This window comes from Mytilus trossulus, chromosome 2 (genome assembly GCF_036588685.1).
Source record: "Mytilus trossulus isolate FHL-02 chromosome 2, PNRI_Mtr1.1.1.hap1, whole genome shotgun sequence".
Lineage (NCBI taxonomy): Eukaryota > Metazoa > Mollusca > Bivalvia > Mytilida > Mytilidae > Mytilus > Mytilus trossulus.
Window position 1 is genome coordinate 53,554,716 of NC_086374.1, and position 16,557 is coordinate 53,571,272.

Below are 16,557 nucleotides of genomic sequence, written 5' to 3' on the forward strand. Positions count from 1 at the left end.
AATAATGGTTGAAATTTAATTATAAACTTGTTTTGCATTAGAATAGAGATAACTGTATTGTATTTGAAGCTTTTCGGACGTCCATCGGTAGTTTTACTGTCGCAAATAACCGTTTACCTGTCTCCGCTCCGCGTCGCCAGGTAAACTAAATTTGCGACAGTAAAACTACCGATGGACGTCCTTAAAGCTTCAAATACAATACAGTTATCTCTTAATTGAAATGGCTCGATCAAAAAGACAAATAGACAAAAACAAGAAAACATACACTGAACGAATACATCTATGACAAAAAATGAGTACAATGATAATAAAAAAAAGGGTGATGTAAAATATGTCAAAAAGACAACTATAACCTGGGACAAAAATGCATTAAAATAACGTAAACAGGTCAAATTTAAATACAATAGTTTTGTACGGAAATATTTTTCACAAAATAGATAAATTTGTTGTTCATAGTACGAGAACAGAAGTGAAAATTAACTGTCATAAATACTGAATACATATTAAATAGATGAGACGAGATCTATAATAAAATAAGTAAACGTTGAATAACGATAGACCATTACAAATTGTGTCAACAGGTGAAATTAACAAGAAAGGACACGTGGGTATTTTACAATTTCACCCTTATTACTCAAAAGCGCCGTGAAAGAACCCCGATTCTGATCACTATTCTTACTTGGGTGATAGTTTCAGACATATGTCATCAAGCTGTAATCAAGCACAAGTGAGATACAGAAACACAAGTTGAAATTTAAGTGTTCTTCCATTTTGAAAGCAAAAAAGAAAAAAAATGAAAATCAGTTGAAAAGGCGTAACTCATCAGATGGATAAAAATACAAATACTACAAATACAAGTGAACGTGGCCGAGTACTTGTACATCCCAACAACAAAAAGATACCAAGTACAGACCTGAGAGTACTCGCAGTGAAGTTTATCTCTGCTGTTATACCTGCGTGTAGATTTCGTGTATCACATATAATATCTGAGGATGTTAAATTTGACATGAAAAAGCAACACAATGATAAAACTTTCTTATAATAACACCTACCTATAGTTATTCTTTTTGTTCGCTAGCTTCTGCCTGGTATTGTTATTTAAAGTTAAGTTTATTCAGATTGGTCTACTTCATCTATATTAAAAATATTAAAAAAATATTAACTGAAAAATTGGGATATTTTCATGATAATAGCCCAAAAGTGGGTCCAAATTGATGAAAAATGTTAAAATCATCAGAATTGGGTACTTTCAAGTGGCTGTAGCAAAAAGAGAAGTGCTTCACCATATGATTTTGTTTCTTCACCAATTATGTTTCTAAAGTCTAAGTTCTACAATGTTTGGCTCTTCAGAGGTGTAAATTATTGATAATATAACAAGGATTTCCCTCCTTCTGGAATAGGACTAGCAGTTTACACTGTTGGGGTTGTCATCATTTAAAAGCACATTTTGTAAGTATGCAAACAAAACAAAGTGTACAGCCAGACAACGGGTCCGTTACTGAAATGTTTTACGTTTGACACTAAATCAAAACATGCACAGCTAAAGAACACACAAAAGCGAAGGAACCGTGCTTTTTTTGCTATTTTTTACCCGAGCTCCAGTTTGAGTGGAATGGTTATGACTTATTCTAGCTGATTTTGCATTTGTCCTGTTCACTTTTTATTAATGAAGGAATGAAATGAATGGAAATCATGATTGCATGTAACAGTCCCAACATACAGATGAATGCAATGAATAAAAAGGTTGTGAAATGTCTCTGGTCCATTATTCATGTTATTAGTTCTCCTGAGAGGAGGGGAATGGGTCGTAGCATGGCTAGCGAAGATGGAATAATATAACAATAGATATAGGAAGATGTGATGTGAGTGCCAAGCTTACATTGTCTTGCCATTAATCATGATGTATTGCATCAAATCAGCAGTAAAACAATTGACTTTTTCATTAGACTAACAAGTCATGTTCACTGGCTTCATACCAAGGCTTAGATGATCTTAGATTTGAGACAGATTTATCAGTTTGTCCGATTCTTCTGGGCTCCATTGTAAGAAAGACTTATCTTAAACTATAATAATTGATGAAACCACTTTCTAACATCACCGCCTCTTTTGAAAGTCACCCAACGCCACATGCCTATAACTCGAGTGAAAATTACATTCTTGGAAAAGTCATTCACGACAACAGAAACAGCCGTAAAATTCATCATCTGATATTATAATTTCGATAAAACTCATGAAACAAAGACAAATAAATGCGGTAGGTCTCCAAGCTTAGAAGCATTTTCATTTACAAACTCGTGTGTTGTATGAAGGTTGAAAATATAATGGATAACACTTGATTAGTCCATCAAATACATTGTCAGCGTCTAAATAAAAAAAATAAGCTTCACAACTACGAATCATTTGAAATTTGGCGTACAGGAATTTCATATTTAGAACTTTAGATACTTTTGAAAAATAATTGCCTATATTATATACATCTTGAAATTAGCAATTGGCGCAAAAAGACTGTCGCTGACGACATCATTTTCGAAAATCACTTGCGTCGTTTGGAAAGAGTGCTATCCTCTTTGCGTTTAAGAACCGTTGTAGCGTTGCAATAACTCTTTGAGGGGTAAGAAGGTGGTCTGTTACAATGGAAAATTGCTGTCCCTATCCAATGTACCTCCATTTTCCAGTGGCAGTCTAAAGTTACCAACTTTTTTTTTAGTTCTACTGCTACTTGGTAGAGTTCAAAAACGACTTTCCATGCGGGAATTGCGCCACATACCTAACTTTTTAATAAAAAAAAAGTTCGATTTTGATAATATATATAGAAGATGAAAAACATGTATTGTTAAAAAACATAGATACAGGAAGAGTGCCAATGGAACAACTCTCCATCTAAGCCAAAACTAATAAAAATAACCATTATAGGTCAAGGTCCTGTCTTCAACACGGAGCCTTGGCTCACACCTAACAGCAAACTATAAAGGGTCCAAAAAATTACTAGTGTAAAACCCTTTAAACTGGAAAACCAACGGTTTAATCTGTTTAAAAAACGAGAAACGAGAAAACTTATAAACCATATAAACAGCAGCGAGATTAATCGTTTTACATGTAATGGTACTAAACCCTTTTCCCTAATCTAAATCAATAGTGTAACATCGCAACATAAAAAGACAGACTATAAAATATCACTCGCAACGGCTTAACTCTATCAAAAATGCAGTACATGTAATACATTTTTTCACACAATGAACGAACAAATTTTATCTATGATACAATGTAAATACAAAGTTAATAAAAAAAAAAGAATGATTAATTAAAGTTAGAGTTTTATATATGTCATTTATTTATATGAAGATCTTTATTTATTGATTTGCATCAACATATAAATGTTTTATCAGATGATGATCTTTTTTTAATTATGAGAATGTTTTAGTTCATTTGCGAAAACCGGACTTAATTTTTTAATGCGACGAAATAGTCATCTATTATATATAGTTGAAATTTAAAGATGAGATTTTTATGTACATGTATCATTTGTATCCCTTAACCTGAACAAGCAAGGCTTTTGCTATAAATAAAACTTGAGTTTCATAACAGTTCATAATTAGGTAAACTCAATTATAACTTTACTTTTAAATCTTTTATTCGTCATAATTAACAACATTGAAATTAACACCTGAAAATCCGACAATTTGAGCACTACTAATTAGTTTTGTCATTTGATTGAGTAGTACTTTGACTCAGATTGAAAGAGTTTTATAAATACGGGGGAATAGTCAAGTAATAATTAAACGGCATACGATCGAAAAACCTGCAAGATGGGCAAGAATATACAGACATTATGTTTTATTATTTTAGCTGCACTAGCCTGTGATGTTTCAAGTACAACTATGGGAGAAGACAACTGTAAGTTACTGTACATCAATTTCTTTAGGTTGCAGCTGGGAATAGTATTTTAATATATATGTTCCTGGTTGCAGTCGCAACTAAAATAGGTTACATTTATATATATAAAATTGAGAATGGAAATGGGGAATGTGTCAAAGAGACAACAACTCGACCAAATAAAAAAAACAACAGCAGAAGGTAACCAACAGGTCTTCAATGTAGCGAGAAATTCCCGCACCCGGAGGCGTCCTTCAGCTGGCCCCTAAACAAATATATACTGCTTCAGTGATAATGAACGCCATACTAATTTCCAAATTGTACACAAGAAACTAAAATTAAAATAATACAAGACTAACAAAGGCCAGAGGCTCCTGACTTGGGACAGGCGCAAAAATGTGGCCGGGTTAAACATGTTTGTGAGATCTCAACCCTCCCCCTATACCTCTAACCAATGTAGAAAAGTAAACGCATAACAATACGTACATTTAAATTCAGTTCAAGAGAAGTCCGAGTCTGATGTCAGAAGATGTAACCAAAGAAAATAAACAAAATGACAATAATACATAAATAACAACAGACTACTAGCTGTTAACTGACATGCCAGCTCCAGACTTCAATTAAACTGACTGAATATATACATATATTTATGATAAAATCATCCACTGTTTTTCTTTTTTTTAATCTGAGTGGTAGGGAAAATCAAGTTATTTTTTTTGTGACTAGAGTTACGCACATTGTCCGAATTAGAAAAGCACAAATATTTTTAAGATTTTTGTCACTTCAATCCGTCTCAACATAAAAATAGGTTTAGCAAATATTAAAAGAGCAATTGTCACACATATGTGTTCGACACATGTAAACTTAAAATGAAATACAATTATTGAGTCCCAGATAATATTATGAAAACGGTCATAAGTCACATGTAAAATAAAATCTGAACGGGAAAAAAAGAACTAAATACGTAAATAATGACATAAAATATAAATAGCATGTTTTTTTTATACTTAATTTTATTTTTTTACAGATGGTCCGAAATTTAGCGATGGACTGCCAGAGTCTGTTGAAATAAGTGGTCATCTAGGAAAACACATCAAACTTCGGTGTAAAATAGATTCCAATCCGGGTTCTTTTATCATTTGGTATAAAGAAGAAGACGAAATTAAATCATCAAAACGGTAAGAACGTATCAAAACACTTAGTCCAGATATTAATGACACTAACTTACAAGCATTCTATATTAAACACAGTCGAATAAAACACATTATGTCCTGCTTATACCTCTCGAAATGTCCCCGCTCGCCTAGTTCTTGAACCTCATCAACTTTAGATAGCATCGTTTAAAGCCTTTAAATTTCAACAGTTTTATTTGACTTTCGACAAGATTTTGTGTAAATATATTTTCGTTTTTGAGTAAACGTAATGCGCTTGTTTTGTAAACGTAATGCATTTTGTTGCGCAAACATAATGTGTTTTGTTGCGCAACCGATATGCGTTTTGTTGCGCAAACGTAACGTTACAATTAACTCTATCTCCATTATTGACAAAAGAATTCAAGATTATATATTTATGTAATATTTGAAATATATCATACTTTACAGACTGTTTTATTATTTTTAAAGTGAAGTTTTGTTTTTTCTAACAGGATCCGCATCTATAAGAACTATTTGTTAATAAAGAACTTCAGAGCTGAGGATGCCAAAGAATATTTCTGCAAAGGCACAAATCCTTTTGGTTCCATTGTCCGAAGATTTTTTGTTTCTGTGTTAGAAAATGAACAAGAACATGGTAAGAACTTTTAAGCTGTTTAAGTTTATTGTAGAACATATACGCCCATATCTATTATTCTATATGAAGACATGAATTAATACGATATTTATAGTATGTTTAGCCAAGCAAACATAGTGGTCTTTGTGCATCTCATTTCAATTGAGTTTATATTGGTCCCGTCACTTATGGTTCATTGACTTTACAGGCGAGACATATCTATGTGTCAACTGTCAACCGTTTATTTTTCATCTATACACTGTTGAATCTTTGTTTTATATTAAATGTGTAACTAATAGTTAATTCGAAATACATTTGAAGTGTAGACCGTTAAAAATAAGGTTTTTAAGGGAAGGCAATGGAAAATCAGAAAATTACTACTGAGAATTTTATTTTTTTAGCCATAGAGACTAGCTGCTCTTCACCCCCTGATCGACCCATGTCAGGTACTGAAAATATAGCAATATGATTTTTAACTTAGATTATTTGTTGGTATAATGAAACTTTACAATGTTTAATTGCAGACACAAAGGAAGAATTGGGTTTGATGAAGAACCAACTATCAACATTAACAAGAAAGTTTGAAGCCTTATCTAATAATAATGTACACATACATATAAACAAAGACGACGATGAAGACCAGTCAACAACAATGAAAGGACAACATATTTTTCTAAATTTAATGTTGAACGAAAAACATTCACATCAAGACAAACCTATTGATGAAGGCAAGTATTTTTATGCCTTAGCATTCTTTAACATTGAATTTTAATATACCTTAAATAATATATATATCAATTGATTTGTTTTAGTTTTGTCAGCTTAAGAAGTGTTCCTGACTTAATGTTTGCACGTTGTCTTGTGTACATGTTAAACCTAATATGAATAACGCTTCACATGATGTGCTACGACTTATATATATGTTCCTGCTTTTTTCAATTTTAAAAAGCTTATTCAAGCATAGTTCATACTGATTCAATTTATTTTAAAATTGGTCTTCATTCGCATCAGGAGCTATACATACATATTTTATTAGAATAATCTTTCCCGATTTGACTGTAAGATCGTAATAAAAACCTGTCGCTCTTTCATACTGGTTCGTAACATGCATTTAAACGTATATATTTGAATTACAGAGATCCATGCGAACTGTGAAATGGTAACCAACAGCAACTTTGAAGAGTTTGGTCAAATCAAGGGGAATGTGTACTTAGTACAAAAGGTATGACTTGAACAAATTACGAATATAATCGATAGACCACGGGTGAAAACGTTGCACTCCTTCATTGATGGAGTTACGAAATCTATCGAAGTTGCAATGACTGCAGACGAATCTATCAAACCTTCTGCAATGAACAGCTGTGTCGAACAAGTGTTGAGTAAAGTTCTCGAAAAGCGGTAGTCTTTGGTTACCTAAATTTTGCAAAAGACCGACACAATTTAGGAAATTTGCAATCGAAACAATAGTGATGCTCATCATATTTTCTTATAAACTACATGCACTTTTGTACCAATATATGGAATATATTTTCAAACACATGCTGTATCGGAGTTATTTTGCTTAAAACTTTAGCCTTCCATCTTATTGTGAAACTGCCTATTCTAGAGGTGTGGATATTTAAAAATTCCAAAGATCTTTTAGAGTACATACAATCTAACTCTCTTTCATCTTGTAACAGTATTAAAACATTTGACTGTTCTACTCTTTACACAAGTATTCCACATTCCAAACTAAAAGACAAATTAAAAGAGTTGGTATTACTTTGCTTCATAAAAAAGAATGGCCAACGTAGATATAAGTATCTTGTCTTAGGGAGGGATAACTCATACTTTATAAAGACTCATTCTGATTCAAACAAAAAATTCTCTGAAACCGACATTATCAAGATGCTTAATTTCTTGATTGACAACATATTTGTTACGTTCGGAGGACGTGTTTTTCAACAGACTGTCGGCATCCCAATGGGAACAAACTGTGCCCCTCTACTTGCTGACTTGTTTCTTTATTATTATGAGGCTGACTTCATGCAGGAACTTCTTAGGAAGAAAGATAAGAAGATAGCAATATCCTTTAACTCTACTTTCCGCTATATAGATGACGTTCTTTCACTAAACAATTCAAAATTTGGTGACTATGTGGATCGCATCTATCCCATCGAATTGGAGATAAAGGATACTACAGATACAGTTAAGTCGGCTTCATATCTTGACTTACATCTAGAAATTGACAATGAGGGTCGGTTGAAGACAAAACTTTACGACAAAAGAGATGATTTCAGCTTTCCAATTGTGAACTTTCCATTTCTAAGTAGCAACATTCCAGCAGCACCTGCATACGGGGTATATATCTCCCAATTGATACGATATTCCCGTGCTTGCATTTCCTATCATGATTTTCTTGATAGAGGGTTACTGCTCACAAGGAAGCTATTAAACCAAGAGTTCCAAATGGTGAAGTTGAAATCATCCCTTCGTAAATTTTACGGACGCCATCACGAGTTGGTTGACCGTTATGGAATAACCGTTTCACAAATGATATCGGATATGTTCCTTACGTCGTAACTACAATCCCCTTCCCTTTCATGAATTTGACCTACCGAATTAGACTTTTTACCGGATTTGTAATCACATAAGCAACACGACGGGTGCCGCATGTGGAGCTGGATCTGCTTACCCTTCCGGAGCACCTGAGATCACCCCTAGTTTTTGGTGGGGTCGTGTTGTTTATTCTTTAGTTTTCTATGTTGTGTCATGTGTACTATTGTTTTTCTGTTTGTCTTTTTCATTTTTAGCCATGGCGTTGTCAGTTTGTTTTAGATTTACGAGTTTGACTGTCCCTTTGGTATCTTTCGTCCCTCTTTTATGTCGTTTTGTGACTCTTGATTTAATGTGTTTTATTTTCAATAGACCAGTATCGTAGAATTGTTCATCTTCGCTCGTCAAGATTCCCGTTCCAGTCCCCTTCTCTCAACTTTGAGGGAACATGATCGTTATCCTAATTCAAAAAGAGAAGACAAAAATGGTCACACGGGCACAAATCTAATAAAAATTTGAAAATGGACTTCAACTTAATTGTTAAAAATGTGTCGTTTTATACGCTTTTCTTATCTTTTTCTTATCTAATTACAGGAGGACAGTCCAGTTCATGTTGATGTACATCTGAGCGGATTTGAAATGAGAGAAGGAACGTCACACAAACATGGCTTTTCCCTTCACGAATACGGAGACATGAGTAGATCGTGTGATTCTCTTGGTCCAGTTTATAATCAAAAGAAACCCAGGTCAGTTAAATAAACTTAATTCACCCATCAATGAGTTACAAGTTGTTCATAATTTATGCAATATAACAATTACATTAACTTTACAAATGAATCGAAGGTAATAATCTACAGAATATAGATATGCTTATTTTAACGCCGCTTCATGGCATATATATAGTCAGTTTTAGTTTTCTAATAAATTAAACATGAAGGTCTGTATCAGGTGAAGAAACGGTGAAACATAGATAACAATGTAGGAAAAATGTAACAAAATAAAGAATATAGACAAGAAAGTAAAAAGGAAAATGTCCTTAAGTATTGAAGTACACTATGTATCTTCAAAAAGGCACGAGGACCCCTTCCAGGAAACCAGACTTTTATCATAATCATACAATGAGTTGAAGTATTGGATGAACGATTTGTTCATCTAAAAGCAAATGCAATAATGCTATTTTATCAAGTGACAAAAACCTATTAATTTGCAGACACCGAAGCAGCCGAAATAGCATAATGTGTGACGACGAAGGAGAAGTTCACCTGAAGTACATGGACAAGTCACTGTCTCTCCATGGAAAGCATTCTGTGATAGGACGAAGTTTTGTGGTAAGTTCATAGATTTTGTTTTTAGTATTGCTATATTAAAAAAAAAACAATGATAAATTTGAACGTTAAACAAAAAATGGTACATTTATAATGATTGAATTTCCTGTTATTCTGCTTTCCCTTTTCTAAATGGGACAACAGTAATCATAGTATTGAATTATTATGTGTCTTTACCACATGCATGGTCGTACACATGAGAAAGGCTTTTATTAACTGATTGATTGTTTGGTGTTTATTGTGGCGGTCAGATTTTAATGGTGGAGGTAACCGGAGTGCCCTTCGCAGGGAAAACTAATAATCCGATTCAATTAAGATAGGAGACGAGCGCACTAGCTCCGTGCTGCATTCGAACTCACAACATCAGTGCCGACAAGTTAGCGATACAGTAGGACGACTGATACAGCTACTGAGGTCCATTGGAAGGCTTTTTTTATACGAAGTTACTTCTTTTACGCTAAAAAATAGCTAAAAAATCTTCTTTTCTGGCCATCTGTTTGCGCGTGTGTATGTGTTCGAGATAAGCAGCAGTGTCATAAGATGAAATATGTCCTGTATGAACGAAAAATGTAACTGGTTATCTCTATTTTCAGGTTAATGATGATTCCGAAGGGAGGAGAATTGCCTGCTGTGTTATTGGAAGAGCTGAAATTCATGACCACGATGAAATAGACATGGAAAGAATTCATTTTAGTGAAGAATTTTTAGAGCATCATGATAACCCCACGGGGGAACCGATTCCATTTAGACCCGACCCCATGTTTCCAGGCAGATATACTACGGACAAACCAATTCCATTCAGACCTGACCCAATTTTTCCAGGCAGGTATACTACGGATAGACCAATTCCATTCAGGCCTAACCCCAGGTTTCCAGACATGGATGCAGCATTTTTTATCGACGAATAATAACGGAGACACACAATTTATGTACAGAAATCCTAACGTTATTAAGATCAACTTTTATTGAGAGTTGAAAAATGTGTAAAATGATACAAATATTATTAATAAGGTTGTCAAGCAAACACACGTTAAAAAATGATTAACGATTATCCTAATTTCATATAAGCGTTTAAATTGGGTTACCAGAGCAGAAACAACTGGGTTAATTTCTATTAAGAAAGAATAGAAAAACATGGTTTCGAAATCAAAGAATACAGAATTGAATACACCCCCTGCCAGACCCTCACATATATATGTGAAGTTAATTTTATTAGCTAGTAAAATCTTGTCCACAGTATAAAGAGGACTGGTCATCGTGATTAATTAATTAACTTTACTGTAAATACTTTTAAAAATACTTTAGGTTAAAAAAATTGTTTTATGTCCACTTTTTTTTAAATTGAAATTCGTTTTACAGATGAATGCCATAATTAACAAAATACAGAGTTTTAAACCTATACAATTTTAAATTAGAAAATGTGTTTTAATAGAGACAAGAGTGTTTTATAGAAAAATAGGTGTATTGAAGAGTGTGTTTTATAGTTGTTTATATTTGATTGCAGTTTTGTTTATATTGTTTTAATAAAAAAAAATATTATTATGATTATTCATTGTTATCTTTTTTATCATCATTTGACTACAATCGAAAATGCTTGTATAGAAAAGGCAGTTAAAGAGTCGCGGTTTGAAAGCACAACATGTTTAAAAGTATCTAATAATAGACTCAGCAATTCAAATAACGCACCACTTCTTCCTGCATATAGAGGTTTCATAATATCTTACGGTTTTGCTATAAAATTAATGAATAAGTTTAAAAGGATGACAACTATAAGTTTATAAATTACGTCTTGTCAAAGATAGAATGATTTGATGAGACTTTTCACTCGTACATTTAAATATGTATGGTAGAACATAATTTCAAGTAAATTTTAGTAATGTATTGTCTCGTACACATTTGCATTAGATAAAAGAATTAAAATGCAGTCCAACGAAAAAAAGTAATTACCAAAGAAGAAAAATATTGGAATCTATTTTTTAACCAATTTTAGACAAAATTTTGGTTTCAACTTCAAGTCAACAACTATTAATGTACCTTGGCAAGTTTTAGTAGTCTTTTGAGCTTTCTTTCAGTAATTGCGAGTACCATTATACTTGTGTCTATTATTGGTCAGTGTCTTACGCTTTCAGTTTTTATGTGTGTTTTTTGTTCCAATTCTTTTTATCAAGTTACGCCATTTGCAAATGATTTTTACAGCAGTGTCGAGCGCTAATAAACATATTTGACCCCGCGATGATTATTTTCCATAAATCAGAATCCTGTAACTCGGTTGTTGTCGTTGGTTCATCCATGTCTGTCAAATTTGTGTTTTCTCATTGTTGAAGAGGTACGGTGACCTACAAGTGTTTTTATGTTCTTCATTTGAACTCTTGTGGTCAGTTGTCTCATTAGCAATCATACCATATCTCCTTATTTTATAGTAATAATTACATTAGATGTATGTTTCGTTATAAGACGTTTTTTTCTGATCGGCTAGACTGCAATCTCGCGTATTTCAACTTCATTACAGAATAAAATTTATCATTCATAATGACACGATGTCCCACCATAAATTGCACAGGGGAAATTAAATAAAAACTTGATAAAAATCGTGTTTCCATGATCCAACCTAAAAAAATATAATCATAAATATTGAATGCTTCTTTTTGTAACTTCATAGGGTTGTAAACGCGTTGACTGTGTGCACATTGATTGAAGCGCCGGAAGCGCTTCATACAAAATGTACTTCAGTCAACGCTTTTACACTCCAATAAATTTACAAAAAGAAGCATTCAACTCTTATGTTACGAACTTTCCGTCAGTCACATGTCCAATGTCCTTGACCTCATTTTCATGGTTCAGTGACTACTTCAAAAAAAAATTAAGATTTTTTGTAATGTTAAATTCTCTCTTATTATAAGTAATTGGATAACTATATTTGGTATGTGCGTACCTTGCAAGGTCCTCATGTCTGTCAGACAGTTTTAACTTGACCTCGACCTCATTTCATGGATCAGTGAACAAGGTTAAGTTTTCGTGGTCAAGTCCATATCTCAGATACTATAAGCAATAGGTCTAGTATATTTGGTGTATGGAAGGACTGTAAGGTGTACATGTCCAACTGGCAGGTGTCATCTGACCTTGACCTCATTTTCATGGTTCAGTGGTTATAGTTAAGTTTTTGTGTTTTGGTCTGTTTTTCTTATACTATATGCAATAGGTCTACTATAATTGGTGTATGGAATGATTGTAAGGTGTTCATGTCTAGCTGACAGGTGTCATCTGACCTTGACCTCATTTTCATGGTTCAGTGGTTATAGTAAAAGTTTTTATACGACCGCAAAATTTGAAAAAAATTTCGTCGTATATTGCTATCACGTTGGCGTCGTCGTCTGCGTCGTCGTCGTCGTCGTCGTCCGAATACTTTTAGTTTTCGCACTCTAACTTTAGTAAAAGTGAATAGAAATCTATGAAATTAAAACACAAGGTTTAAGACCACAAAAGGAAGGCTGGGATTGATTTTGGGAGTTTTGGTCCCAATATTTTAGGAATAAGGGGCCAAAAAGGGCCCAAATAAGCATTATTCTTAGTTTTTGCACAATAACTTTAGTATAAGTGTATAGAAATCAATGAAATTTAAACACAAGGTTTATGAACACAAAAGGAAGGTTGGGATTGATTTTGGGAGTTTTGGTCCTAACAGTTTGGGAACAAGGGGCCCAAAGGGTCCAAAACTAAACTTTGTTTGATTTCAGTTTGATGAAATCAAATAATATTCAATTTTAGACCCTTTAGACCTCAATGTGGACTCATTTGATAACCGGGCCCAAAAATTAAAAATCTAAATACATTGTTAGATTCAGCATATTGAAGAAAAAAGTAAAATCACAAAAATACCGAACTCAGAGGAAAATCAATTTCGAAAGTCCATAATCACATGGCAAAATCAAAAAAAAAAAACAAAAAAAAAAAAAAAAACGCATCAAAAACGAATGGACAAGAACTGTCATATTCCTGACTTGGTACAGGCATTTTCAAATGTAGAAAATGGTGGATTAAACCTGGTTCTATAGCGCTAACCCTCTCACTTTAATAACAGTCTCATCAAATTCCGCTACATTTACATGATGCGTTAAATAAACAGTCACAATTAATAAAATAGTCGAAATATGGGTACATCAGTCATCATCGTATAACAATTTAACAGGACACAAAAACATCTACTATATACGAACACATGGATTGATTTGAGTGTCTGACGTCAGAAAAATTATATACGTCACATAAATTTGTCGTTCAATGTGCATACAATAGTTATCAAAAGTACCAGGATTATAAACAATTTTAAAATTTACATAGGCAATGAACGCATACAGGGTTAAAAAATCAAAAGTATGTAAGAATAATTACAGAAAAAGACCGAGATTCAAACTAGTCCAAAAGTTATACATAGAATTTATGAGAATCCAAAACTTTTAAGAGGGAACAATTTAACAGGACACAAAAACCTATCTACGAACACATGGATTGATTTGAGTGTCTGACGTCAGAAAAATTATATACGTCACATAAATTTGTCGTTCAATGTGCATACAAACAATTTAAAAATTTACATAGGCAATGTACGCATACAGGGTTAAAAAATCAAAATTATGTAAGAATAAATTACAGAAATAGACCGAGATTCAAACTAGTCCAAAAGTTATATATAGAATTTATGAGTATCCAAAACTTTTAAAAGGAACAATTTAGCAGGACACAAAAACATCTACTGTCTAAGAACACATGGATTGATTTGAGTGTCTAACGTCAGAAAAATTATATACGTCACATACATTTGTCGTTCAATGTGCATACAAACAATTTTAAAATTTTCATAGGCAATGTACGCATACAGGGTTAAAAAATCAAAAGTATGTAAGAATAAATTACAGAAATAGACCGAGATTCAAACTAGCCCAAAAGTTATACATAGAATTTATGAGAATCCAAATATTGTTAATTCCACTACGCCATTCAATTTTTTTTTTAATCAACCAAAGTTGCTATGCCGAATCTAACTGTGTATTTAGATTTTTAATTTTTGGTCCCGTTTTCAAATTGGTCTACATTAAGGTCCAAAGGGTCCAAAATTAAACTTAGTTTGATTTTAACAAAAAATTAATCTTTGGGGTTCTTTGATATGGTAAATCTAAAAATGTACTTAAATTTTTAATTATTGGTCCAGTTTTCAAGTTGGTCCAAATCGGGGTCCAAAATTAAACTTTGTTCGATTTCATTTTCTTTGATATGCCAAATCTTACTGTGTTAGTAGGTTCTTAATTGTTGGTCCCGTTTTCAAATTGGTCTTCATTAAGATCCAAAGGGTCCAAAATTAAACTAAGTTTGATTTTAACAAAAATTAAATTCTTCGGCTTCTTTGATATGCTGAATCTAAACATGTACTTAGATTTTTGATTATGGGCAAAGTTTTCAAGTTGGTCCAAATCAGGATTCAAAATTATTATATTAAGTATTGTGCAATAGCAAGAAATTTTCAACTGCACAGTATTCAGCAATAGCAAGAAATCCTCAATTGTACAGTATTGTGCAATAGCAAGAAATTTTCAATTGCACAGTATTGTTCAATAGCAAGAAATCTTCAATTGACAGTATTGCGCAATAGCAAGAAATATCTAATTTCACAATATTGTGCAATAGCAATCAATTTTCAATTGGAGTTATCTTTCATTGTCCAGAATAGATATTTGTGCAATAGCAAGATATTTTCAATTGACAGTATTGCACAATAGCAAGAAACATCTAATTTCACAATATTGTGCAATTGCAATCAATTTTCAATTGGAGTTATCTTTCTTTGTCCAGAATAGATATTTGTGCAATAGCAAGATATTTTCAATATTCTTTGATAATTTGAGTTATCTTTCTTTGTCTAGAATAGTAGTTAAATCAACTTAAATCATTGTTTTATACAATAATCAATGTATTTTCACCATTACTACCAACTGATAAATTAAAACAATCTTTACCGTTCAGTGATAACAAGCACTTTTTTTTACATTTTAATATTTTATGATGTATTTAAATTAGCAGTTATTGTTGCAAACTCCATTAGAAATTTGAATTGAGATCAGTTTTGGAATAAGGGAAAGTTTTTCTCATTTCAGATTTCATAAATAAAAATAAAACTTCTTCAAATATTTTTTTGAGAGGATTATTATTCAACAGCATAGTGAATTGCTCAAAGGCAAATTATTTTTTTTAAGTTCATAAGACCACATTCATTCTGTGTCAGACACCTATGCTGTGTCAACTATTTAATCACAATCCAAATTTAGAGCTGAATCCAGCTTGAATGTTGTGTCCATACTTTCCTCGACCGTTCAGGGTTCAACCTCTGTGGTCGTATAAAGCTGCGCCTTGCGGAGCATCTGGTTGTGTTTTGGTATGTTTTTCTTATACTATATGTAATAGGTCTACTATAATTGGTGTATGGAAGGATTGTAAGGTGTATATGTCTAGCTGACAGGTGTCATCTGACCTTGACCTCATTTTTTATGGTTCAGTGGTCAAAGTTAAGTGTTTTTAGTTTTGGTCTATTTTCTAATACTTTATGCATTAGGTCAACTATATTTGGTGTATGGACATATTTTATGATCTTTATGTTGGTTACGCTGGTTTTATTTGACTTTGACCTCATTTTCACGTCCATTGCTAAGTTTTAAGTGTTTGTGTGTTTTGGTCTGTTTTTCTTTATTTATAAGCAATAAGTCAACTATATTTGTTGTATTGAAGAATTGTTAGCTGTACATGTTTGCCTGGCATGGTTCATCTGACCTTGACCTCAATTTCATGGTTGATTGATCAATGTTTCCTTTTCTTGGTTAATGTTGAGTTTATGTGACAGTTGTAATAAAGCTTTATATTTAGGTCTATCAAGATAGTATCAAGGATTAGTAAAGAAGGCGAGACATGTCAGTGTGTGCACTCTTGTTTCTCCTTGTTGAAGGCCGATTGGTTGCCTAAAATAAATTAAATCTACTTGACTTGAACTTAGGTAGATATAAATATTGTCCTA

At 32.8% G+C, this 16,557-nt stretch overlaps 1 protein-coding gene across 1 annotated transcript; it reads left to right on the top strand.

Annotated features, from left to right (window-relative positions):
* The first annotated feature begins 3,687 nt into the window (after positions 1–3,687).
* On the top strand, positions 3,688–11,048 carry LOC134707563 (uncharacterized). Its single transcript, XM_063567441.1, has 8 exons — positions 3,688–3,894; positions 4,901–5,051; positions 5,519–5,661; positions 6,165–6,368; positions 6,777–6,862; positions 8,770–8,921; positions 9,386–9,503; positions 10,094–11,048. Exons 1-8 carry the CDS (start codon positions 3,807–3,809, stop codon positions 10,406–10,408), a joined length of 1,257 nt encoding a protein of 418 aa, XP_063423511.1. The 5' UTR covers positions 3,688–3,806; the 3' UTR covers positions 10,409–11,048.
* The last annotated feature ends 5,509 nt before the right edge of the window (positions 11,049–16,557 follow it).

Coding starts and splice junctions, on each gene's coding strand:
- LOC134707563 (XM_063567441.1), top strand. CDS start 3,807: ATGGGCAAGAATATACAGACATTATGTTTTATTATTTTAGCTGCACTA. Junction 6,369..6,776: donor AGACAAACCTATTGATGAAG/GCAAGTATTTTT, acceptor TTTGAATTACAG/AGATCCATGCGAACTGTGAA. Junction 9,504..10,093: donor TGATAGGACGAAGTTTTGTG/GTAAGTTCATAG, acceptor CTCTATTTTCAG/GTTAATGATGATTCCGAAGG.